This window comes from Nyctereutes procyonoides, unplaced genomic scaffold, assembly GCF_905146905.1.
Source record: "Nyctereutes procyonoides isolate TBG_1078 unplaced genomic scaffold, NYPRO_anot_genome, whole genome shotgun sequence".
In the NCBI taxonomy this organism is placed as follows: domain Eukaryota; kingdom Metazoa; phylum Chordata; class Mammalia; order Carnivora; family Canidae; genus Nyctereutes; species Nyctereutes procyonoides.
In genome coordinates, this window is record NW_026575137.1 from 12,148,923 (window position 1) to 12,173,035 (window position 24,113).

The 24,113-nt window shown below is 46.5% G+C and overlaps 1 protein-coding gene across 3 annotated transcripts in view; it reads left to right on the forward strand.

Annotated features, from left to right (window-relative positions):
- CPQ (carboxypeptidase Q) overlaps positions 1-24,113 on the forward strand; it is a 409,933-nt gene that overhangs the window by 68,193 nt on the left and 317,627 nt on the right. For all 3 annotated transcript variants that reach the window (XM_055303503.1, XM_055303502.1, XM_055303504.1), the window contains one exon: positions 17,215-17,682. In XM_055303503.1, the coding sequence (XP_055159478.1) occupies positions 17,250-17,682 (433 nt within the window). In that variant the 5' untranslated portion in view covers positions 17,215-17,249. The remainder of the gene's footprint in view (positions 1-17,214; positions 17,683-24,113) is intronic.

A 24,113-nucleotide genomic window follows, 5' to 3' on the forward strand; every position in this document is an offset into this window, starting at 1 on the left:
ACCAGGTGCCCCACAGGTGTGCCTCGGTGCCTCCCGGAGCTGCAGCCTCCCGCACCTTCTCCTCCCCTCTGGCAGGGTCTAGGAGGTGAGCGGGGGTGGGGGAATGCCCTTCCCCAGGGAATGGCATGGAGGCTATAAGGAAGATTTGGGGGGGTTGTCTTGTCTTCCTCGCCCTTCCTCCCTCTGGGAGACGTAGGCCACAGCAGTAGTTCAGAGAGCTGGCCCTGTGGTCACCGATCTGGGTGCAAGTTGTGACTGTCCCTGCTTCACTCCGTGACCTGGGTCTTGTCATTCATCTTCTCCAAGCCTCTCTTCCCTCTATCACAGAGTTGTCGTGAGGATGCAAGGAGCTCATATGATACCAAGTCCCTGGGACTCGGTAAAGTTTGGATATTGGACCTGGGACCTCCACGAACAGCATCCAGCCTTGGGCCTAATCAAGGCTCCGGCTCTTTGCTGTTCGCGTGACCTTAAGACACTCCTAACCGGTTGTTTCCCCTCCTTGTCTAAATGCTGCCAAGTTCACTGGCTGCCTTAGGCCTTCAGACCGTTCGCTGCAGAGCCCCACGCGCCTCTCGTCCCCGATGGCGGGGAAGGGGCGTGTGTGTCTGGGACGAGGGCCTTGCCAACGCTCTTTGCTCTGGAGCTCGGTTATCACACCGTCACACACTGGCGTGGCTTTATAGGAAGCATACCCTGGATGTTCATTAGACGTCACTTTTAGCTGGAGTTTATTTTTCTACGGAAATAAGTATTTCATGTTTTAGAATTATTTTTTTTATGAATTTATTTTTTATTGGTGTTCAATTTGCCAACATAGAGAATAACACCCAGTGCTCATCCCGTCAAGTGCGAATTGAGTTATTTTGTGCAAGTGGTTTATGTGCACAGAAAGTCCAAGTTCTTATCTTTTATGTGGGGCTCCAAGGCGATGTGTGTATGATGTCCCTGGGACATTGGAACCCAAACCCAACAGAGCATGGTCGTGGGTGGGTCAGAACGGGGTTCAGATCCCAGCTGTGGTGCGCTCCGGCTGTAAGAGCCTTAATTTCCTCATGTGTGAATGTAAACAGTCCCCCCTAATGGGATTACAAGAGAAAAAAATACCAGAAAGTGTCTATCCCATTGTGTCACGCGTACATGGCCTCTCAACAGAAGTTAGTGGTTATTGTGGACAGATACAGACATTTTGTTAATAAAATCCAGCGGCTTCTACTCTTTATTCTCTGGGAGCCTGTGTTTTATGGAGACATCTTAGAGGCCACAAAGGAAGGTGACGAGGGGACTAAGGAAACAGCACCCAGGACCCCGCCCCCTCTGCTTCCATTTGTTCTCTCCATAGGTGCTGGGCATGAGTCTGGTTTTTTTTTTGTTTTTGTTTTTAATATAAAAATGCTTAAAAAGTGATTGAAGTCCAAGTTATCAATGCTTCCTCTGTGGGTTTTGAGTTTCTACTACCTCCGCCGCATTTCTTGCATACTTTAGGAAATGTCCACCCCTGGCAGTCGGGAGACTGGGGAGCGACTTCTCGGTGTTGGTGGCCCTAAAATACGGCGTGGAACCTCAGCCACGCTGACACAACGGACAGGGCCTCCGCTTTGGTGGTAGCGCTCGGTACCGTCGAACCGCACGCACGTCCCCCCCTTCTAGTTGCTGGCGGCTACTGTTTCTCACACCCGAATTGCCACCCCACTGGGTGTGGGAGTCAGCGAGCCGAGCTTCTGCACGCGCTGTCACTGAAGTGCGCACCTCGATGCGTCTGCGACCGGAGAGCAGGGCGGGAAGCGGAGTCCGTGCAGTCTGGACTTGGCCGTGCGGTTGGCAGCTTTTGGCTGGTTTTCTGGGTTGATGGGACTCGGCTAAGTGACGGGCTTCGGGGTAACCGGCAAAGCAGAGCCACCCTGCTCCGCCTCGGGCTTCGTGCCAACACTCCTAGGGGTCGAGTCGTGCGTTATCGACTTTGGCCACAGGCCTGGGAACGGTCGCCCGGGTCCTATGGCGCCGAAACCGTAACGGCTTCCAAAGTCGCGGGCGGGCTGGGGTACCTTGGCTCCCCCTGCTTCCCATCTCCGAGGAAAGACCCCACCGAAGGTCAGAGCAACTTGAACAACCTGCAGTTGTGACGCCGCGTGTGAATAACGGGTGTCCGTGGGACTCTGACGGTGAAAGCGGCCTCACCCGGGCTTCCCATTACTTTACGGAGAAGAAGCTGGAAAAGGCCCAACATTCGTTTCCCCCCGGGAACGGCAAGGGCCACCGCACCGTCCAGTCGCTCGCACGTGGGCGCCGACGGTGCAGCCGGGCGGTGTGGCCCGCTGTGTGGCCGCGGCTCGCTTGACAGCGGGACGTGTCCCGGTCGTGATCACCCTCGTACGTTTCACTAAACACGCGGTGAGATTAACATTTCAAGCAGCGTTACTCGGAGACAGCGTGGGGGCCCTGGCTTCTCCCGTGGGTCCCGGGGCTCCCGGAGCACTCAGACCCCACGGGTCCTGCACCCCGAGGCCTCCCCGAGGGCGGCCAGGGCGCCCTGGGCCTGAGCCAGAGGCCAAGCCGGGCAAGGGCCGTGCCGAGCGTCCTGTCCCGGGAGGAAGGACCTAGAACACAGCCCCGGGAAGGGCCGCGCCAAACCAGGAGGGTCAGACAGGGCTCCTCCAATGGCGGGTCCCTGCCCCCAGCCCCCAGCCCCCTGCCCCCTGCCCCTCCTCCCCAGGTGACCGGGAGCACTCACGGCCTCCAGGCCTCCACCAGGAGCTGGTGACGCGGCTCGGTGGCCGCTGAGGAGCACGGCCCCGGGGCGCACTGGTGACAGCAGGCAGCCCAGGCTACAGAGGGAGCTTCCGGCGGGTGTGCTGCCCCCACGGCTGCCACTTGGTGCCCACTGGCCTGCCCCCCGATCTCTGGGATTTTCCCCCGACGCTGGTCTGCGCTGCTCCTGCGGAGCATGGGGCAGGTGACACGTCCTTAGGATGGGTGGCCACTCGCTGGGCAAGTGGTGGACGCAGAAGCTGGGCTGCAGGGTGCGGGGCGGGCCTGGGATGTAGAGGTGGACCGTGGGGTGAGGGGTGGGCCTGGGATGGAGGGCTAGGCTGTGGGGTGTGGAGGGGGGCCTGGGGCAGAGGGAAGGGCTGCAGGGTGCGGGGTGGGCCTGGAGGGAGAGGTGGGCCGAGGTCCCCGGGGGGCACACACTGCCTCAGCCCTCAGCCCCCAGGTATGAGTCGAGCCCGCTGAGTGAGTTGCAAGCGGTGCAGCAGCCCCGGGCCGCAGGGCGCAGCTGCTCCGGGCCTTCTGGGGCTCAGCAGGTGCCCTCCGCCCCCCGGGGACACGCCCAGGACCCCCCGCCCCCCACAGGCCGGGTCGCTTGGCCTCCCCCACCTGCTCGGCGCTTCCTTTGTCCGTTTTGCTGTCGGGCGCTTTCCTTCTGAGGCTGACTTGGCTTTTCCCAAACCCAAGTCACCTTCTCACATTGCAGATCGGCCTGACCCCGGACTTCTGGGTTTCCATGCGCAGCTGTCACAACAGTGGTGCCCTCGCGTGCGGGTGAGGCTCCGCGGCCTCCCCGTCGGGCCTCCTGCTTTCCCAGACTTCCCCTTGGCCTCGAGGGGTGCAGTGTGCTGCGTTCTTGGGAGGCAGGGAAGTGCGCTGCGTGGAGGGGGTAGGCCGAGGCTTGGTGGATTCCGGGGACCTCGAGGCAGTTCCGGGGTGATTGTTCCAGGGCGTCCTTCCTCCCCTCGTTTCCCAGGACGGTGACTCAGGCTCTCATCTTTCCAGCAGGAGGTGGGGAACTAAGCCACAGAAGTCAGGACAAGCGCTGGTCGCTTTGCTGTCTCTGCCCCCCTCGGCCTTTTCTGTCCCCCCGGGGAGGCCACTTCTCTTCCCCCGGTGTCTTCTGCAGTCTCCGTCGGGGACCCCGGAATCTTCCTCAAGTCAGTCTTCACAATCCTTTACATCATGCACCTCGTCCCCCGACGGCTGTGGTTCTTTTCAAAAATTGCTTTTCTGGATTTTCAATGTCGGTTTAGCAGGAGCGTCCGGGGTCTCTGCGCCTGGGCTCCCCGGCCTCCTCACTTCTGCTCAGGGTGCGGCTCCCACCCCGGCCTCGGTTCCCCACGCGTGCTCCTCCCCCTAAGTGTCCTCCTAACTCCTTCTTTGTGTCGTTCAGGTCACACTTTAGGTTCCTGCCGCCGAGCATGGGCCGCAGCACCTTGCCTTCTGCCCTCCCCAGGGACCGGCTATGGGGGACTCTCCTCGGGCCGGGGCCAGGGCTGCTGGCCGCGCGACGGCCACGTGCTTCCATTCACATCGACTGGTGAAGCGCTAAGGATAATTGTTTTAGCTCCATTCCCAGGAGTGTGGCTGGACCCTCTTCTTTTGCCTCAAGAGGTGACATCTGGCCATGGGGACGGGGGCAGCCAGCGCGTGCATCCCCCCCGACACCGCCGACAAGAGCTCATTTTCAGGCGCCAGGCCCGAAGCGGCAAGTGCAAGCCGAGCGTCTGGTATCCCCGTAGCCACCTGTGGGGGACTTGCCGGGGCCTCCGTGCCCTGGGCCGTAGGGACGGCGGCGGCACGGCCCATCCACCCAGGATCCTGTGCTTCTGTGCCCACAGGTGGGGGGGTGGCTCTGGTGGGGGCCGCTGAAGGGCCATTACTGAGTCTCCCCCAGACTGTCCCTTGCTCCTTGCTACTTGCCAGCTCAGGGGAGGATGCGGGGAGTGCGCTGCTTAGCAATGAAAGCCCCGGAGCGCAGTCAGCACCGGGGGGCCGTAATGGAGTCTCCATCTCTCTGGCTTCATGGTCTCCTGCAGCGGACTCTCTGGAAGTTTTCTGCACTTTGTTTGACTCAAGGAAGCCCATGTCCCCTCTCCTGCCTCTGCAAGAGGCTGCTGTGCCTTTTACTAGCTTTTTAATATCACCAGATGGAAGACAAATGCTTCGCTGCTTTCATTGGCAGAAAAAAAAACACTTCCTATTCCCCTTAGGTTGGGGGTTCAAGTCCTAGAAAACTAGAACTTTACGAGGCCACAGTCCCATTTCCTTTTCATGCCTTTTATTCGGTTCTCCTGGATCGAGGGCCTCAGAACTGCTAATGTCCGGGGTTACCCCTTTGCATTTGGCTCCAAGGGGTATGAGCCGCTCTCTTCATGACCTTTCTGTGTTTCTATTGATCTTTGTTTGGCTGCTGACTGCAGGCATGCAAGCATGCGGCGGGTCACAGACCACAGACCCCCGTTCTCAAAGGCACCCCCCCCCGGGTCGGCCTGGCATCCTCAGCCAGCAGACGGAGCAAGAGCAGGGGCACAGCCTCTTTGAGTTTCACTACAGATGTTGCCAGCCAAGGATTCAAAGCTTGTCCTAGAGTTCACGGTTGACTTCATCCGTTGGAATTTTCATCATGTTGTTTCACTTAAGCAGCACGTAAGGGAACTTTATATTTACTTCTCTCGGCCCCAACATGACGTAGGTCAAAAGTCCAGGTACGTTTGGCTCCCAAAAACTAGGAAGAACAGTAGGAACGTAAGCCACACTGTTTTACATACTCAAGAAACTTGAAAGGAATAAAGAAATCCAGAAAGAGTATTAGTAGAAGGATAGAAGGAGCCCAATTAATGTTTTTAGAAGGCACACTCAAAAACTGCTCACTGGGAAGCTGTAAAATGCCAGGGACGCAAAGTGAGCCAGCCGACCGGCTCGTTGCTGACGGGATGAGGGGAGGGGGGGGGTCACTGACATTTGTAGAGTCGGGCCATGGGCGATTCAATATGGCCAGTGGGAGGAGTGGGGTCTCTTGGTGGATCTCCCCCAGCAGGGTGTCAGCCCCACAGTTCCTAGGATTCCTTCTGGGAAGAGGACTGCCCGTCGGTGTACCCCGTGTCCTGCTCTCACCGCCTCGCTCACCTGCTGTCGCTGAACTGACTTGCAGAACCAGTGGGGAAAAGGGGGAATATCATGTGCTGGCCTCTTTGCCTCGCTGTTAGGAGTGGTCTCTCCTCCTTCTGCCCTCCTCCCTTTTCTCTGTGATGCCTATACCTTATTCGGGATGACACGGTCAATGGCAGAGATGTGGGAAATGAAGCCCCTTTCCCGTGGCTCTTGGAAAAATAACGGCAGGTGAATCCTAGTCCAAGATGGTAGGAGAGGTGGGCCTGGGCCACTCCTCTCCCTGGCTTGGGGTTGCACTAGTTCTGGTTCACTCTTGTACGGTTTTTATCCAGAAGTACAAATAAGTGTAATGATTATTTATTTGTTTGTTTGTTTGTTTGTTTTTGTAATGATTTTTTAAAAAGGAATCAGGTAGGTAGGTCTCCCCGCCTGCCCCAAATTTCTTATTTTGAGATAATGACATAGACTTACAGAATGTCACAAAATAAATACAGGGTGATCCTGTGGTGTCCTTCCCCAGCTTTCCCACAACGGTCACATCTGTGACTATAGTATTTCAAAACCAGGAAATCGCTGTTGGGACAATCTATAGCCTTCATTCACATTTCATCAGTTTTTACTAGGGACTTCCAAAAGTTGTCAAACTGAATGGACTCTTCCCCCCCCCCCCCCCCCCCGTAAGTAGAATTGAAGGTGCAGTGGGAGCAAAGGTTCTTCTCTGGTGTCTTCCTCCTTTTCTATCTTGTCCTCCTGTCCCCCACCGTGCGAAAAATAGATACTAGAAAACGAATATGCACAAATATAGTCTGAATGTTTGCTCTAAAAAGCAGTAAATTAGGTGCCAAGGAGGACGCAAATGCTTACAAGGAGACGTGGTCTTCTACCTGGGAATTACCTGCTTATTCAGAAAGGTGCAGCTCAAGACAGTACATGACACCAAGCAATTTTCTTTGAGTTACAAAGAGAGAAGAGCCGCTCTTCAGCCTGGAATATCTGTTCACTCCTCCTCTTCAGTCCGATCCGAGTGCCTGCTAGCCCTTAGCGTTTTCTGCGTCAGGAGTCACCTCCTACATCTACTGCCCATGTTTATTGAGCAGCTACTAAATGCCAGTTGCATGCTAGATGCTAAAGGATCAAAGATAGATTCTACACAGCTCCTGCCCACCCTGAGTCCTCATTTTAGTGAGGGAGATGTACATTTTTTTTTGAGATGTACATTTTGAATAAAAAAAAAAATAAAATACTCACTGGACTTTCGGAACAGTGAAGTCTGATACCAATGTTTAGCTGTTTTCCTTTTAGTGTGGTAATTTGACTATTATTCTTAATATTTGGCAAATTCTGTTTTGCATTTAAAAATTTTAAAAAAGAAAAAAATGAAATCAGATTTCGTAGTTATGTGCATATGAAGAATGTGGACAACAGAATTCCGTCACTGGGTTGCTGTAGTCCATAAAACACTTATAATTGTTTCTTTTATTTTTTATTTTTTTTGTTTTTTAATTTTTTTAAATAATAAATTTATTTTTATTGGTGTTCAATTTGCCAACATACAGAATAACACCCAGTGCTCATCCTGTCAAGTGCCCCCCTCAGTGCCCGTCACCCATTCACCCCCACTCCCCGCCCTCCTCCCCCTCCACCACCCCCAGTTCGTTTCCCAGAATTAGGAGTCTTCCATGTTCTGTCTCCCTTTCTGATATTTCCTACCCTTTTCTTCTCCCTTCCCCTCTATTCCCTCTCACTATTATTTATATTCCCCAAATGAATGAGACCATATAATGTTTCTTTTAAACAAATAAAAAGGTAAAGATGGAAAAAAATGAATATAAATATTTTGAAGAAAGATAAACCAGGGTTGCAAAGAGAATATACGGGAGGAGAGGTGGCTGGATACAGGGAGATGAGTTAGGAGACTGCTCTGGGGGTTCATGTTAAGGTACAATGAGCAGAAACCAAGCTGCTGAGGAAGATTTAGAGGAGAAAGGTGGGTTTGAGGGCTTTTAAGGAGTTACTTTTGATAGCACTTAACGATCAAGTGGCCGAAGGGTTTAGAAGAGGGTGAAATGACCCAAATGGAGCCGAGGATGAGTGGTAGAAATGCCACGCATCACGAGGAGGCATTCAGGAAGAGGAACGGGCTTGGGGGAAAGCTGTGAGAAGGGTTTAGATATGTTGACTTAGAGGTGCCCGTGGGCACCCGAACTAAGAGAGCTTGTTAACCCATAGCTGAGCTCCTGCCATGTGTGGTAAAGGAAGCCTTGGGGTGCATGACCTTCCCGGTTGGAATGTGCAGGAGAAGAGGGCCAAGGAGAGAGGGGGAAATAATAAGCTTTAGAGGAGAGATGGAGAAAAAGAGACCCCACAGGGGAAGGTTGGGGAGGAGAGCAGAGATCCAGGAAGGAGGAGTATTTGGAAAAGGAGAGGCTATTGGTAGAGTTAAATGTTTGAGATGTCATGGATGATGGGAGATGAAATGTTTTCATTGGGTTTGGGAACAAGGGCATCCATCACGACCTTCATGAGTTCAATTCCAGTTGGCTAGTAGGAGGGGACAAAATGGTAGACTCAGTAGTGGTTTTTATATGTGACCCAATCAAGTGTTTGGTATAAGGTGGTTTACTCAAGCGCTAACATGGAGTGCAAGGAAAAGTGTGACTCAGGTTAAAAATTTAAGAAAATCTAAAAAACTAAGAAAATTTAAGAAAACCACAATAGAATGTTAGAGCGGAAGTGCCACTCCTCATTTTAGAGAGATCTCCAATAAACCGTTCAATGTCATGCGTCTAGAGAGGGACAGCCCAGGACCAAATCCTAGGCCACTTGACTCCCTTTATGAAAGCAGCCTGTGAATATGCTGCACATTCCATGCCTGGTGCAGGAAAAGTAATCATGAAAGTGATGAACCAGAGCCGTGTGCTTTTGTTACGAAATAGAACTACTTGTTTGATGAATTTATTCATTTATTCTATAAATATTTATTGACAGATCATTTGCTCTTTGCTTAGTATACAAAATAAATGAAACCTATTCCTTGCAGAGAGCATGCTTGGTGAGTTTTATAAAAGAAAAATATGATCGCCGTTGAGTGATATATAGACCAGCAGGGTGACAGACACAACCGCGCAGCGTGCAAGGCTGTGTTGAAAAGGCAGCGAGTCATCCTGCCTGGGAGGTGGAGACTATGGGCCTTGCACCATGATTGTGACTTTTCCAAATGGAGAAAGAAAAAAAAATAAAAAAAAATTTTTTTAAATGGAGAAAGAGTGAAAGAGGGATGGCATGAGCACGGTCCGAGTGGTCCAGGGAGCGCTCTGTGACTTCACAGACAGTACGCAGCCTGCTGAGGCCTTGATGTCAGGGTGGGGGAACAGCGGGGAAGCTCTTGAACACCGCCATGCCCGTAGCACGGAGCCGTGAACAGTGGGGAAACGGATGGTGTGGCCAAGGAGTCACTCGATTGGGGTTTGGGATGATTCTGGTCGGCAATAAGGAAGAGGAGTTGGAAAGGGACCTGCCTTTGAGGCAGAGGCATGTGTGAGGAAGCGTTTCAGATGAAGGATGATGAGGCTGGAGAAGTGATAAGGTGGAAAGGAGGGAACTGGGTCAAGGGAGAACTCGGAGGTGGAATTACAGGCAGACCTTGCCCACTGTTCACCTGTCCCTCCCCCCCCCCCCCCCCCGAGAGAGGCAGGAACCCGGCAACACACTGCGGTTCCTCGCCGACGCGCAGGGCAGCTGCCAAAGGAAGAGCAGGTGTGGAGGAAAGACCCCGAGCTTGATGTTGGATATTGAGATTCTGGGTGCACGTGGGGGGATCTAGACCATAGGCCAGGTCCTGGACCTTGCTGACCGTATATTAGTGTATCAAAATATATTTAATATGGATCCTCCAGAAGCCCCTAAAGTAGCGGAGCGGTTGGAAGCGTACTCATTGCTGCGGCGAACAGAAAATCAAGCTCCCTGGCTGAAACAAATGGAGCTTAGTTTGCTCAGCGTCAGCTACCCTAACTGTAGTGGAAGGGAGGAATTAAAGGGACGTAGCTAATAATAAAGTACTCCAGAATGCACATGTGCAGGCGTGATTTACCCTAAATCACGTAATGAAGTGGCCGGACGCCGGCCCAGTCAGTGGGACAGCAGCCCGTGCGGCCGGCCCCGGGCTGTGGGACTGGGGTTTCCAGGCCGGAAGCCGTGTTTTGCCCAAGTGGGGAGCAGCCGGCAGTAGAGTCCTGAACAAAACACACCACAGTCCTCCCTTGACATACGTCCATGGTAGTTGCTCCTCGAAAACATCAACTTGCAACAAAGGCCGTACAAAAACCTTGTGTGTGTGCAATCAAGTGAGGTTTAAGGTTCGTATGATGGGTTTTTGACATTTAACAGACCTGTGGGGAACGTCCGAGAGTTCCTAGTGTACAGGGTCGGGCCCTGCGTGGCAGGGTGCCCTGTCCCTGGGCCCTGCCAGGTGGTCACCCGAGGGACCCCTGCGTCCCAGCACACACTCCAGCCGAGTCCTGGCGTAGCACGTCCACACCGAGAGCCACCGGCTGAGACAAAAGGGGCCGGACGCTGTGCATTTCAAACAAAGATGGGAGGTTTGGTCGGCAGGGAAGCAGGGGGCCTAGCCGGGCACCAGGCCAGTGGTGGGGCCGCTCGGGGTGGCAGCGGAGTCGTGCTTGTGTGTCCTCTCCTCCTGATGCCACACGGGCCTTCCCGTGGCCTGGTTCCCACCGAGCTTCCTCCAGCGGCTGAACGGGCGACCCGACGTAAGGTCTGAGCACCGGGAGGCCAGCGCTGTTGGACCTCTGGGTGCAGTAAAGGCCCAGGGTCCCCAAGAGGTGCCCGGCGACCGCGACAAAGGTGGCTTGTTGGCAGGGCCAGTGAGCTTCCACGGCTGGGATTGAGCGCGTCTGCTCTTGCTGCTGCCTCCCGCTCCACAGCGGAGCCCAAGGGCCAAGGTCGTGCCCGGGACCCCATCGAGCAGCGGGAGGCTTGGGGCCTAGGAGGCCCCCCTGTGCGCAGCGCGTCCGGGCCGGGGAAGCGTGGCCCCATCAACCGTCGGTGGAGGCCTCGTGCCCGACCTCACCCTGCCGCCGGGCACCCTCTGCGCCGTGGCCCTTTCCACCCCGTCTGTTGGCCCGGCTGTGCCCAGAGCCCGAGCCGGGCTGAACAGTGATATTCCAGGGACACTGTTCAGAAATAGCAGCCAAGGATCTTGTTTGGTTTCCTCAAAGTTCAAACCTATTATCAGAGAGAAAATAATTCACGGTCGGAGAAAAGTTGGCTTTGCTTTAGTTTGCTCCCAGATTTAAGTAGAACAGAATGAAAGTGACATGATGAGGAGTTTTATCTCTTTTTATGAAAGAGATCACCTGTGACCACGGATCATGAAGACAGTATGTGAAAGGCGAGTCTTTTTCAAATAGTGCTCCCAATTTCCTTTGAATATAGAGCTTTCTGGACTCAAAGGCATGAGACCGCATGGGCTTAAAAATAGTTGCTTAAGATTCTGAAGGGTATAATAGTTAATATTTTTATAGTTTCAATTCAGATAAAGGAACAATGACTCCGACCTTTGTATAAGAAAATAAAGGGTATTTTTGGAAAAGGCACAGTTGAAGCGGAGACGTTTCGAATGTTCTGTGATTGTTGAAGAGCGCACTAGATTTTTTCTTTTTTGGATTTAAAAAAATGTTTTTTTTTTTGTTGTTGTTTTTTTTTTTTTTTTTTTTTTTTTTTTTTTTTTTTTTTGTCAGCTAGTACTTAGGGATTTTAAACGGAGGAAGATCTTGGGTGTTTCTGTAAATGAATTGCTTGCCCAGTGCATCTTTGGTGAGCGTGGGTCGCCTTTCGGTCAGGGTGGATTCTGGGGGAGCCTCAGGTGCTGCACCTGGAGGAACTGGCTGCCCCTGCTGCCCCCTCTGCCCCCGCTGCCCTGCCTCTCCTGGAGCCCGGGACGCGGGGAGCGCCGTGTGGCTGGCATGCTGCTCTTGCAACCGCAGCTTCACCAGTAGGCTCCCCAGGCAGCCCGTCTCCCCGGTCCCCCGCTGCCCCTCCCAGGCTCTTCACGGGTCCTTGGGCCTCGGCTGCAGCTTGGCCCCTGGTCCCCTCGCCTCTGCACTCCCGGAGCCCGTGGCTGCCCCAGGTACCGGCAGGTGCCACCTGCGACCCCCATGCCCCAGGCTCTCTAGGCCACGGATGTGCTCTCTGTGCCTCTAGGTGGTCAGTAAGCCTTGGCTGAATGGACGGGGAGATGAGGTTATGACCCCAAACAGATAACTGTTGACCCCAAACAGATGCCTGTTTACGGTTAATAAAGACGAGATGGTCTAATATGAGTAGTGCTGGCTTGACTTTGTTGCTCACTACAGAGCTATTTTCTCCCTTTGCAGAATAATAATATAACAATAATAACAATAATAACAACAACTACTATAGCCTGCTTAACGTCCCGTCCCTGAAATGACAGGGAAGGGGTGTTAGTATTCCTGAGCTGGGGCGCACCAACACCTTCCAGACCAGCAGAGCCTCCTGTGACCCCTCAGGGACCCTTGCTTGGGCCGTGGGCCAGCGCGTGGTGGTGTCCTGACACGACGTCTGGCGACTGCATCATTCATGACTTTATCAAATCTGTTTCCCTCTTGGGCGAACTGGTTACACGGCTACTACTCGTGAAAACTTGGACATTTTGATTTTCCCAAAATTAGCCCTCAGCTACCAGGACTGTCTCCTAGTTCTGACGTGAAAAGGTCGGGCGAGTAAACCTACATTTGTGTTGTCAGAACCCTTCTTGATTTCATACACCACCATGCCTACTTTTGGCCTGTGTCTTCACCCTGAGGAGGGCTGGTGGGTTTTTTTTTTGATGCCTTCATGAAAACAAACTGGTGCCTTTGATCATTATTCTCATGTGAATTGCCTCCAGGCCCAGGATGAATTCTTTGGTGTATGGTGACCCTAAATGTGTGAATTAGGAGAAAACTTCTGGACTATATTGTCCTTTATTTGGCTTTCTTCTGTCTCTATATTTCACTATTTTAATTTTTATTATAGATCTCTTTTTCCTGCTAGGAATATGTAAATTATATATTGGATTGCAGTCTCCGTCTTTAAAAAGGTTACATATTTTAGGGGAGCCTGGGTGGCTCAGTCCGTAAAGCATCTTCCTTCAGCTTGGGTCATGATCCCGGCGTCCTGGGATAGAGCCCTGCATCGGGCTCTCTGCTCAGGGGAGAGCCTGCTTCTCCGTCTCCCCCTGGTGCTCACCCCCCCCCAACTCGTGCTCCTTCTATTTGTTTATAAATAAATTTTAAATAAATAAATAAATCTTTTAAGTTACATATCATAAATTACATACATATTTACAGCGTTTTTCTTAAGTGGAATGTGGTATAGCAATACCTTCTTCGGTTTTTATAACCTCCCCCACCCTGTACTGTTAGCAACAATTATTTTCTACTATTTGTTAACAAAAACCTATCTTAGTTGGGCTAATAGGCCTTCCTAAAAACAATAAAAATAGAAGATTCTTGTAGTGTTCTATTGAAGAAATGTATAATTATGCATTTTAGCCAAGAATTACATCGGTAATTTTCAGATTATGTTCTAGGGAAAACCAGGTTTAGAATCAACTTTGATTTAGGTTTACTTACGTCAAGCGTTTGAGGGGATTTCTCATGTAGTTCATTGGTTTGTGTCTTTGATCTTAATAAACTTTCTAAAGTATCAACGTTATATTCAGGGCAAAACTTGTCCATTGAAAGGCAACAAATCATCATCTTTTACATTAAACTACTTTTAAAAATAAGCTTTTTTTTTTTTTTTGTTGCATTTGTGGGATTTGAAGATAAAGCATAGTCATTAAGAGGAACACTCACAGGCACCGGTTTCTGTCTTAAAGAAGCAATTACATCATTTTTAGTGTTGAAATTAATTTAACTGACCATATTAGCAGGCATTAAGAATTATTATCTAAATGGCATGTTTTCTGTTAACTCAGTTGACATATGTGCAGAAAGATGTACAAATGATAGATGCAGGCACTTATTTTCTGAACATATCTTCTAACCAGAACGTGACCTGGGGATGATGGCCTGGTGGTCCCTCCTTCTCTGCCTGTGGAACCATTACTTGAGTCTGTCCTGAGATATCAGGTCTTCTCTATCGCTTTTCATGAGATTTTGTTCTTGTCTGTGTTCTGGTACTACTCTGTGGATGAGACTGTTTGAGTACATATGTTTTATTATAGTTACTTGCTCCTCAGACTGCCTTTGGGTGTCCTTCACTGAATTTCTATTATATGTAAATGCGTACAGTTTTCTATAAGGAAACAATATGTAATCCTCCGGGAAGGCTGTACTAGTTGGTCCAGTTACCTATTTGATTGTACTTGCTGGTTATATTTGCCACCTGGAATTCATGGCACCGGCTCTGCTTCTGCAAAACAAGGGTCTGGACTAGGGATTCCTGAGCTCTCCTGAATCTCCACAATTTTGCCATTGTATGATTCTAAGCCATCACTAGAAATGTATTATGAAATAGTTAATGTTTAAGGGTTACTTAGAGAATTTTTAATTTTTAATGAAGTAGATACTCATGGTTAGTGTTAGTGTTAATTGATAGATGTGTTATTAACCTTTTTTTCCTTTTCTTTTTTTTTTGCACCAACAACACATTGAAAGAACATACTTTGAAGGATAAATTGCAATCTGGTGAAATATTTTAATGGTTTAAGAAAATACAGCTTTTAAAAACAAACATCAGGAATGGTGACTATAGAAACCAAGAACCTTGCATATAAATAGTTATAAGAAAAAGGAGAGCAACAGCAATGTATAGTTTTCATAATTAAAAAAATATTTTTAAAGTATTTTATTTATTCATGAGAGAGACACACAGAGAGAGGCAGAGACACAGGCAGAGGGAGAAGCAGGCTCCATGCAGGGAGCCTGACGTGGGACTCGATCCTGGGACCCCAGGGTCACGCCCTGAGCCAAAGGCAGACACTCAACCATGGAACCACCCAGGTGCCCCAAATATTTAAAATATGATAGGAAGTTCTTATTCCTTTAGGTTCTTTGTAAAGGAGGCAAGACAAGTACTTTAAGACCTAGAGACATTAAGGGATCATTCATACCTTAAGTAAAAATGTACTGAAAAGTCTTTACACATGGGTGTAATGATTGAAGGTACAATGATGAATAATTTAACCTACTTAACTTCAATAGTAGGAGAGACAAATTCATAAACAAGTATATTCGTTTATAATATTATTAATTATTATAGAAGCATGGAACATGGTGCACATAACTCTGGAGTGGTGTTTAGTGAGGTTCCATAGAAGAGATGGTTTTTAGAGCATTTTCATTAAATAATGAGTGGAGACACTTGTCAGAAGAGGAGGAGTAGGGTGAGGAGAAGGGTCTTGCAGGAAAAGAGAAGGAAAATATGTAGAGATCAGAGTTAAGAAAGGGCCTGGGTATTGGAAGAACAGTGTTAAATTCAACGCAGCTAAAGCATTACTGTCCAATATAAATATAAATATGTAAGTCAAAAATTTCAAATTTCACATTAAAATATAAAATAGGTGAATGATAATATATTTTCTCTAATACATCTGAAACATTTGTTTTTTTCATACTTACGTATGAAGTATTTGATTTTAAAGATTAAATCGGTTGTGTATTTTACACTTAGAAAACATCTCAATTTGGGCCAGCCTTGGTATCTAGAAGGTTCCCTAAGGGATGGGTGTGTATGTGTTTGAGAGAGAGAGGAAGAAAGAATGAGAAAAAGAATGAAAACTTTTGTGGGGCGCCTGGGTGGCTCAGTGGGTTAAGCATCCGACTCTTGGTTTCAGCTCAGGTCATGGTCTCGGGGAGCTGAGATCAAGCCTGGTGTTGGGCTCTGCACTGAGCGTGGAGCCTGCTTAAGGTTCCTTTTCTGCTTCTCCCCTAGCTCATGTCCTCGCTTGCTCTCTCTCTCTCTCAAAACAAAAAACAAACAAACAAACAAAAAAACCACCAACAACAACGACAAACACCTTAAAAAAAAGAATGAAATTATTTGTGTGGTCTAGAGGGGATGTGGGGATTGTGATTGTAATTGTTGCTGGAGCCATATTTTGAAAGGGCTTGTATACTCGCTGACTTTGGAATTTATCCCTTTAATATAGTAGTTTATGACTGTGATTCTCAAATTTTCTTTGGGGAAAGGCCAGTTTTTAAGATTTCAGATTTGTTGCAGACTGATTCTTTTGCAAAGTACTGAGCAGTGTGAATTAGAACAATGGAATAAAAGAGACATACAAAGAGAGGCACCATTTATCAATCATCAAATTTGACAAATGTACGATTATCTAGTCAATTGTATGTAAAGATGTCTGAATTAATTCCATCCAATAGAACTTTTTATGATGATGGAAGTGTTATGTCTGTGTTGCCTGAAATGGTAGCCACTAGCCACATGTGGCTAGTGAGCATTTGAAATGTGGCTAAAATGTGGCTAGTATGACTGAAAAGCTAAACATTTTATTTCATTTAAATCAATTTAAATTGAAATAACTGTCTATGGCAAGTCATGTAATCTCTTGCTACTCCAGGATCCTCATTTATAAAATGAAAGTAAGGGATGCCTGGGTGGCTCAGTTGTTGAGCCTTTGGCTCAGGGTGTGAACACGGGGTCCTGGGATCGAGTCCCATGTCGGGCTCCCTGCATGGAGCCTGCTTCTCCCTTGGCCTAGGTCTCTGTCTCTCTCTCTCTGTGTGTCTCTCAGAAATAAATAGATCTTAAAAAAACTTGAAAGTAATATTAAGAAACTATCTCATTGGGTTGTTGTGAGGATTAAATATGTGGCAGGTGGGATTAGGGCGAGCACCAAGAAAGACGGTATCTGCAGAGGCCTCAATGCACAAGTTCAACAGGCCGAGAGGAAGGAGCCTGTCAGGTATAGGCAACTCTAAAACCCACGTGGATCATATTCTGTTTGGAGGCAGGGGCAGCAGAGTCTGGTTTTGGGCGGTCACTGCCACCACACTGCTAACACCATTTCTTTGTCTCTTTCCTAGTTGTCTTATTTTAACCCTTTAACATATTTTAAACTGGATCCGTAGGTATCCTGTGATTGGGTGGTTTTAATAAATATTGCCTGTGAAGCCATCACGGCCTCTTTCCTTCTTCATTCCTGGGACTTATGGTGCCTGAATTTGATGGTGGAAGTTGGGCAGTGGTTGGGAAGGGAAGGGGCCTCCCGTTTGAGAAGCAGTCCCTGGGGTATGGGCAGATAGCATGAGGTTCTTAACCCCTAAAACATGTTTCTTGCTTGTGTAGACTATTTTAGGAAGAAAACCAACTGGAAGAAATCCATGGAGTTCCTTCTTTTCACGTTTGTCGGTGTGGTTCACCTTCTATCCCTGAGCTCTGGGAAGCCGATATATAAGAATGACATCTCTCGGAGGACTTTTCAAGAAATAAAGGAAGAAATAGCCAGCTACGGAGATGTGGCTAAAGCAATCATCGACCTTGCTGTTTACGGCAAAGCCCAGAACAGGTCCTATGAGCGACTGGCGCTTCTTGTTGATACTGTTGGACCCAGACCAAGTGGCTCCAGGAGCCTGGAGAAAGCCATCCAAATCATGTACCAGAACCTGCGGGAAGACGGGCTGGAGAACGTCCACTTGGAGCCAGTCAAAATACCCCACTGGGAAAGGGGAGAAGAATCTGCTGTGATGCTGGAGCCAAGGATTCACAGGATGGCTATCTTGGGTCTTGGCAGCAGCATTGGGACTCCCCCAGAAGGTATTTTTCGCTTTTTCAAATCAATTTGCTGTGTAAGTCATAAAACTAGTGTCACGGGACATAGAGGATTACAGTATGTGGGATTCACATTATGATTTAGGTGATAAGATAAAATCCCTTCTCATCCCATCGGCTTGCTGAGTGCTCTACCCTCAGATTCGTTTTTCTCCCTTCTTCTCTCCTCCCTTTCTTTCTTCTGATTCTTTCCGAAAGAAAGCTTATTATGTGGGGTCATTTTTTAAATGAAGATCTGCAACGACTGGGCCATGATATTTATCAGCCCTCTCACTTAGCAACTTGTAGCTGGCGTAACACTAGTTTCGTTCTGTAGAGCATTGCGATGAATGTGCATAGGAGAGAAAACCTATAACTTCCTCCAAGCAGCCTCAATGTACAGAAATTTTTAGAACTGATTAAATAGGGAACAGATCTTTACACATGGGGAAGATTTCATTGTTTTTTACAGAACTGGAGACCTCAAACGCAAGGAATTATCCAGGGTGAATTTCTACCTCTACATATCAGCACCCTAGTTCAGCCAGACGGCACCTAGTTCGTCAGACGGTATAAACGAGCAGACCAGGGATATATAACTGGTCCGCCAGCGAGCTGCCCGTCGTGGGCCAGTCATGTACTGTTGTCCCATAGACTGGTCAAGTATTCACGGGCTCTTTTCTATGGCAGGAACTAGTTGACATTCTCGAAAAAAGTTTATAGGAAGTTTTGACCTTCTCTGATGCCAAAAGAAAGACCCAGTATAGGATTAGATGGTCAGTTAAAAATAAAAATGAAAACAAAAACATCTTTTTTTCAGATACAATTAACTTACCATAATATTCACCCATTTCAAATCTACAATTCAGTGATTTTTAGTATATTCACAGAACTGTGTCGCAATTACTATGATCTAATTGTAGAACGTGTTCATCACCCTAAAAAGAAATATACCCACTAGCAATTACTTCGCATGCCTCCCATTCTCCCTCCTAAGTCTAAGGCAACCACTAATTTTCTTCCTATCTTTGTGGGCTTTCCAATTCTGAATATTTCACATGAACAGAATAATATGCCATGTGGCCTTTTGTGATTGGCTTTTCCCATGTAGTATAATGTTTTCCAGGTTTATCCATGTTGTAGCATGAATCAATACTTAATTCATTTTTATTGTTGAATAATATTCCATTTTACGAATGTACCGCATTTTATCTATCATCTATCTATCTATCTATCTATCTATCTATCTATCTATCAATCACTCATCGGTTGATGGATATTTGTTTTTTTTTCCTTATCTTTTGCTATTATGAATGATGCTGCTAAAAACTTTCATGCATAAGTTTTTGTATGGATATATGTTTTCATTTCTCTTGGGTATCTACCAAGAAGTAGAATTGCTGAGTCACATAGTAACTATATGATGGACTTTTTCAGGAACTGCTACTCTTTTCCAGAGCGATGTATAGTGATACATTACGTTTGTACTAATGTTATTCCAGTTTTTACACATACTTAACACTTGTCCGTCCTTTTGGTTATGGCTATCCTAGTGGTCATAAGAGGTATCTCATTGTGGTTATGATTCCCATTTACTTAATGATTAACGATGTTGAGCACCTTCCCATGTTCTTATTGGTCAGTTGCGTATCTTCTTTGGAGAAATATTCAAATCTTTTGCCCAATTTTAAATTATGCTATTTTTATTGAGTTGTAAAAAGGTCTTCATATATTTTGGATACAAGTCCCTTATCAGATGAATGATTTACTAATGTTCTCTACCATTCTGTGGATTCCCCTTTTCACTTTCTTGATGGTAATATTGCTGCAGAAAATGTTTTGCTTTTGATTTAGTACAACTTACCTAAGTTATTTTTGTTGTTGTTGCTTGTGCTTTTGGTGTTATATCTAAGAAACCTTTGCCTAAACCAAGGTCACAAAGATTCTTCCTATATTGTCTTCTCAGAGTTTTATAGTTTTAGCTCTTACTGTTAGGTCTGTGAATTAATTTTTATATACGATGTCAGGTAGTAGTCGCCTTTATCCTTTTGCATGTAGTTAGTCGGTTGTCTCAGCATCATTTATTGAAAAGACTCTTCTTTCCTCATTGAATTGGGTGTATTATATTAATTGATTTTCAGATGTTAAACCAACTTTGCATTCCTGGGCTAAACTCCACTTGGTTATAACATGTAATCTTTTCAATGTATTACTGAATTCAGTTTACCTTTATTATGTCGAGTAGTTTTAGATCTATACTCATAAGGGATATTAGTCTGTAGTTTCATTTTGTATGTTTGTGATGTCTTTACATGGTTTGGTGTTAGGATAATTCTAGACTCAAATAATTGGTTGGAAAGTACTGCCTGGTCTTCTATTTGGCAGAGTTTGTGAAAGATTGGTATTAATTCTTTAAATTTTTGGTAGAATTCACAAGCCATCTGGTCCTGGGATTTTCTTTCTGGGAAGATTGTCAACTATTAATTTAATATCTTTCCCTGTTATAGATCTATTCATATTTTCTGTTCTCAAGTCAGTTTTAGTAGTTTGGATCTTTCTAGGAATTTATTCATTTTGCCTAAATTATGTAATTTGTTGGCATATGGTTATTTACAGTATTTCCTTATAAGTATTTTTTTGTGAGGATAAGGATCCAAATTACTGTTTGGTGTCACTTGCTTTCAACCTAAAGAATTCTCTGGAGTTTTATTTTTTTTTTTTTCAAAGCAGGTCTGTTAGAAAATTCTCCAGCCTTTTATCCATTCTTATCTATTTATTTAATCTTCATTGCTGAAACATAGTTCTACTGGATATAAGATTCTTGGTTAATAGTTTTTTACTTTCAGTGCTTTGAATTTGTCATCCATTGTCCTTTGGTCTCTGCTGTTTCTGATGAGAAGTTGTTTGTTAATGTTATTGGGATTCCCTTATATGTGACGAGTCATTTTGCAGTTACTGATTTTCTTTTTATTTGTTGTTTTCATCATTTTGATTCTAATGTATCTAGGTGTGGTTCTCTTTGCTTTTTTCTTACCTGGAGGTTGTTGAGATTCATGGGTGTGTCAGTGCTTTTCATCAATTTGGGAAGTTTTTGGCTATTATTTCTATAAATATTTTTCTATCCTTTTTTGCTTTGTTGGGCCTTCCACTATGAATATGTGGGTGCACTTAATGGTGTCTTAATTATTCTGAAGTTCTCACTTTTCTCCCTTTTTTTCTCTCTATTCTTTAGGTTATATATCCTGTATCAATCTATCAAGTTTACTGATTTTTTTTTTTGCTAGCTTACATATACTAAGTATATGTATATATAGTATATATTATGTACCAATAGTATATACTAATAGTATAGTATATACTATATATACATATACTGATACATATAATGTTGAGCCCCTTTACTGAATTTTTCTTTTCAGTTGTTATAATTTTCAGCTCCAGAATTTTTTTCTGCAATTTTTATTTCTTTACTGATATTCATTATTTGCTGAGACATTGTCATCATACTTCCCTTTAGTTCTTTAAGTATGGTTTCCTTTAGTTGAACATACTTATAAAAGTTGCTTTGAAGTCTTTTTATCATATATCCTACAACTGGGCCCCCTCAAAGGCAGTTTCTAGTGCCTGCTTTTTATCCTATGTATTGATCACACTTTCCTATTTCTTTTCATGTCTCATAATTTTTGTTGTTGTTGAAACCTGAATATCTAAAATAATGTATCCCAGCAGCTCTCAATACTGATTCTCCCTTTCCTACTCCTGCCCAGTGGAGGTTGATGTTGTTTTTGTCATTTGCTTTGCCCTGTATTTGTTTAATCATTTGGTTGGACTGTGTGAAGTCTGTTTCTCTCCCAGTGTGCAGATTCTGATGTCTCTGTTTAGAGTGCTCCCCCCCCCCTCATTTTTTCTTTTTGTCTGGCTCCCTAGAACTCAGTCCAGATCCCCAGAAACTACTTACTGGTCAAAGGTTGTGCACAGGTCTCATTAGTCGATTATATTTTTACCTTCTAGTGTTAGAGGAACGCATGGCTTGGGGCTATTTATTAAAACTTGAGGAGTTTATGTTTTTGCCCCAAGTTCAGCTACAGCCTAGTAGCTTGGAAGTTCTCTACCATCAGCCTTGAGAGGGTACAGCCTTGGGCATGCACAGACTCTTCCAGCTTGCTAGGATCCATGTGATTTTATTATTGTCTTGCTTAACAATATTTTCCTCTGTATCAGAACAGTTTATTTTTCAGTTCATGTTTTGTCAGAGTTTGTGCGTAAGCCTCTTATGCCAGTGAAGTTTCTGTCCTTTGTTGATGGATCTGTGTACAGTTTGGGAAAGATTTTCCATCTGACCCATGTCCTGTTTTAATTGTTCTTGAATAGGAACATGTGCATAGCTTTTCCAATCACCAGGGTTTACTGTGATCCCGAGGGGGCTTTTCTTGGTTGTTTTCTTTTCCTGGTTCTTTCTGTTAAACTTTGGATTGCAGTGCCATTTTGCTTGGAACGAGCAGTATCATGAAGCTCCTAGCACTCCTTTCATTGTTTTCTACCAAGCTCTCCATTGTTTTCAACAACAGCCTCAGGCATGGAATGCTCTGTGTTCTGCTCCAAATACAGTCCCTGTCCTGGGTAAAAACTGCAAAGCTCTTCCTTTTCTTTGCTTGCCTCTTTTCTGGGAGAACCTCTCTGCTACTTCCCAGGAGCTAGGCACAGTGATGATGGGTCTTTTTCTCCCAGGGTGATTTCCTTTGAAGGTGCTAGAAGGGGAGGGTGGTAGCTCCTGGTCTTCTCAACTTGCCTCTCCCACCATGGGACCTCTGCCTACGAGTGAGCTGAGGCAGACAGATGATCTGGGCCCAAGTCCTCTTGGTGGCTATACTTAGGGTAGGATTTCTACCATCTGAGTTGGGGCTAGGTAGAGGAATAGGGCCTCAGCCCTTTTGGAGTGGAGCGCCCGTAATAGTGTTGTGTAACATGGAGCTGGGGATGGGAGAAAGAACCAGCTCATGGCCCACATGCTATAGACTCTCATTATTCTCAGATTTAGTGGTTTTTCTTGAATGAATGTTTCTCCATTTGCTTTAGGCCCTTAAAACAATTTTGAGAGACCTTCAGTGATTTTTTTAAATAGCAATTTTTTTCTCAGTTAAAAGGACAGATATGCCAAGTTTCTCACTCCACCATTCTGGAGTACCACTAGGATAGTCTGTTTTGACTTCTCTGAGGCTGCATGAACAGGTGACCTCTGAGGAATTAGGGGAACCCCTCAACCTGGGTGTCAACCACTGAGGGATTAGGGGAACCCCTCAGCCTGGGTGCCAACCACTCAGGTATTAAGGGAACCCCTCAGCCTGGGTGTCAACCACGAGTTTTATTGAGTTGCCTCTGTTATGCAGTAGTCTGTGTTAGGCACCAGATTGTGTATAACTTCTTCCTTTTTAAGCCTTTCCAACTCTTTTAAAAGCTCTAGCTTTTTTTTTTTCTTCTCTTTTTCTATAGATGAGAAAACCAGACTCCAAGAGGTGAGGCAGTTTGCCTACGGTTACACAACTAGTGAGAGGCCAACTGTCAGACTCCAGAGTCTGTGCTTTTAGTTATTAGGCGATATTGCCTCACATACAAATACTTTCATGTTATTTTCATTTTTAAGGTTTCCCTTTTTAGCCACCTGGCTGAAACCAATCTGTCTCGAAAGCTGCTGATACCCGTACCGTGACAGCAGAATGTATTGGTGTCTGCGCCTCCTTTTTGGACATGTTTTTTCACTCCTCTTTCTTTCTTATCCTCATTTCCCATCTGTAGCTGGGCCTGATCTTCCTTGGCTATCTGCCTTGTATTGAAAACTAAGCCAAGTTGCTGATTGCTCCTGGGGCCTTCAAAACCCAGGGGAGGTGAATTTTACTCACTAGAATCTATTGCAGTGTTCCAAGACTCACTTTCACCCCACTCCTTATTCCATGCGGCTCAAAGTAGATAAACCGTTGTCTGGCAACTGGGCTATTTTCAGCTCTGAAGACACTGGAGAGTTAGGCTGAACCAGGTATGAAAGAGTTCCCACAGGGATAGTGTGAAGTCAACATAAAGGGACCTCGAAGTGCAGGTAGTGTGGTGCAGAGCTCATCTCTTAGGAAACCCGGGTTGTGTCCTTGATTTAGCCACCGATGAGTTGAGTGACCTTGGTCCAGTCTTTTAATCTCTATGCACCTTAATTTTGTCACCTGTAAAATGAAAGATGTCTGACATTCGAATCTGTACCGTCTCTTCCAGGTTGAGAAGGCTGTAGTTTTTATGAGAATCCACAAGGGATCCATGAAGCTAAAGTTCATGAGAGCAGGGGTTCTCCTGGGCATATGCTCTGGAGCGGATTCCTTATATAACCAGAGGTGGTTTTTTGTTTTGTTTTGTTTTGTTTTTTTTCCGTTGAATTCTAGAATGAGTTGAGTATC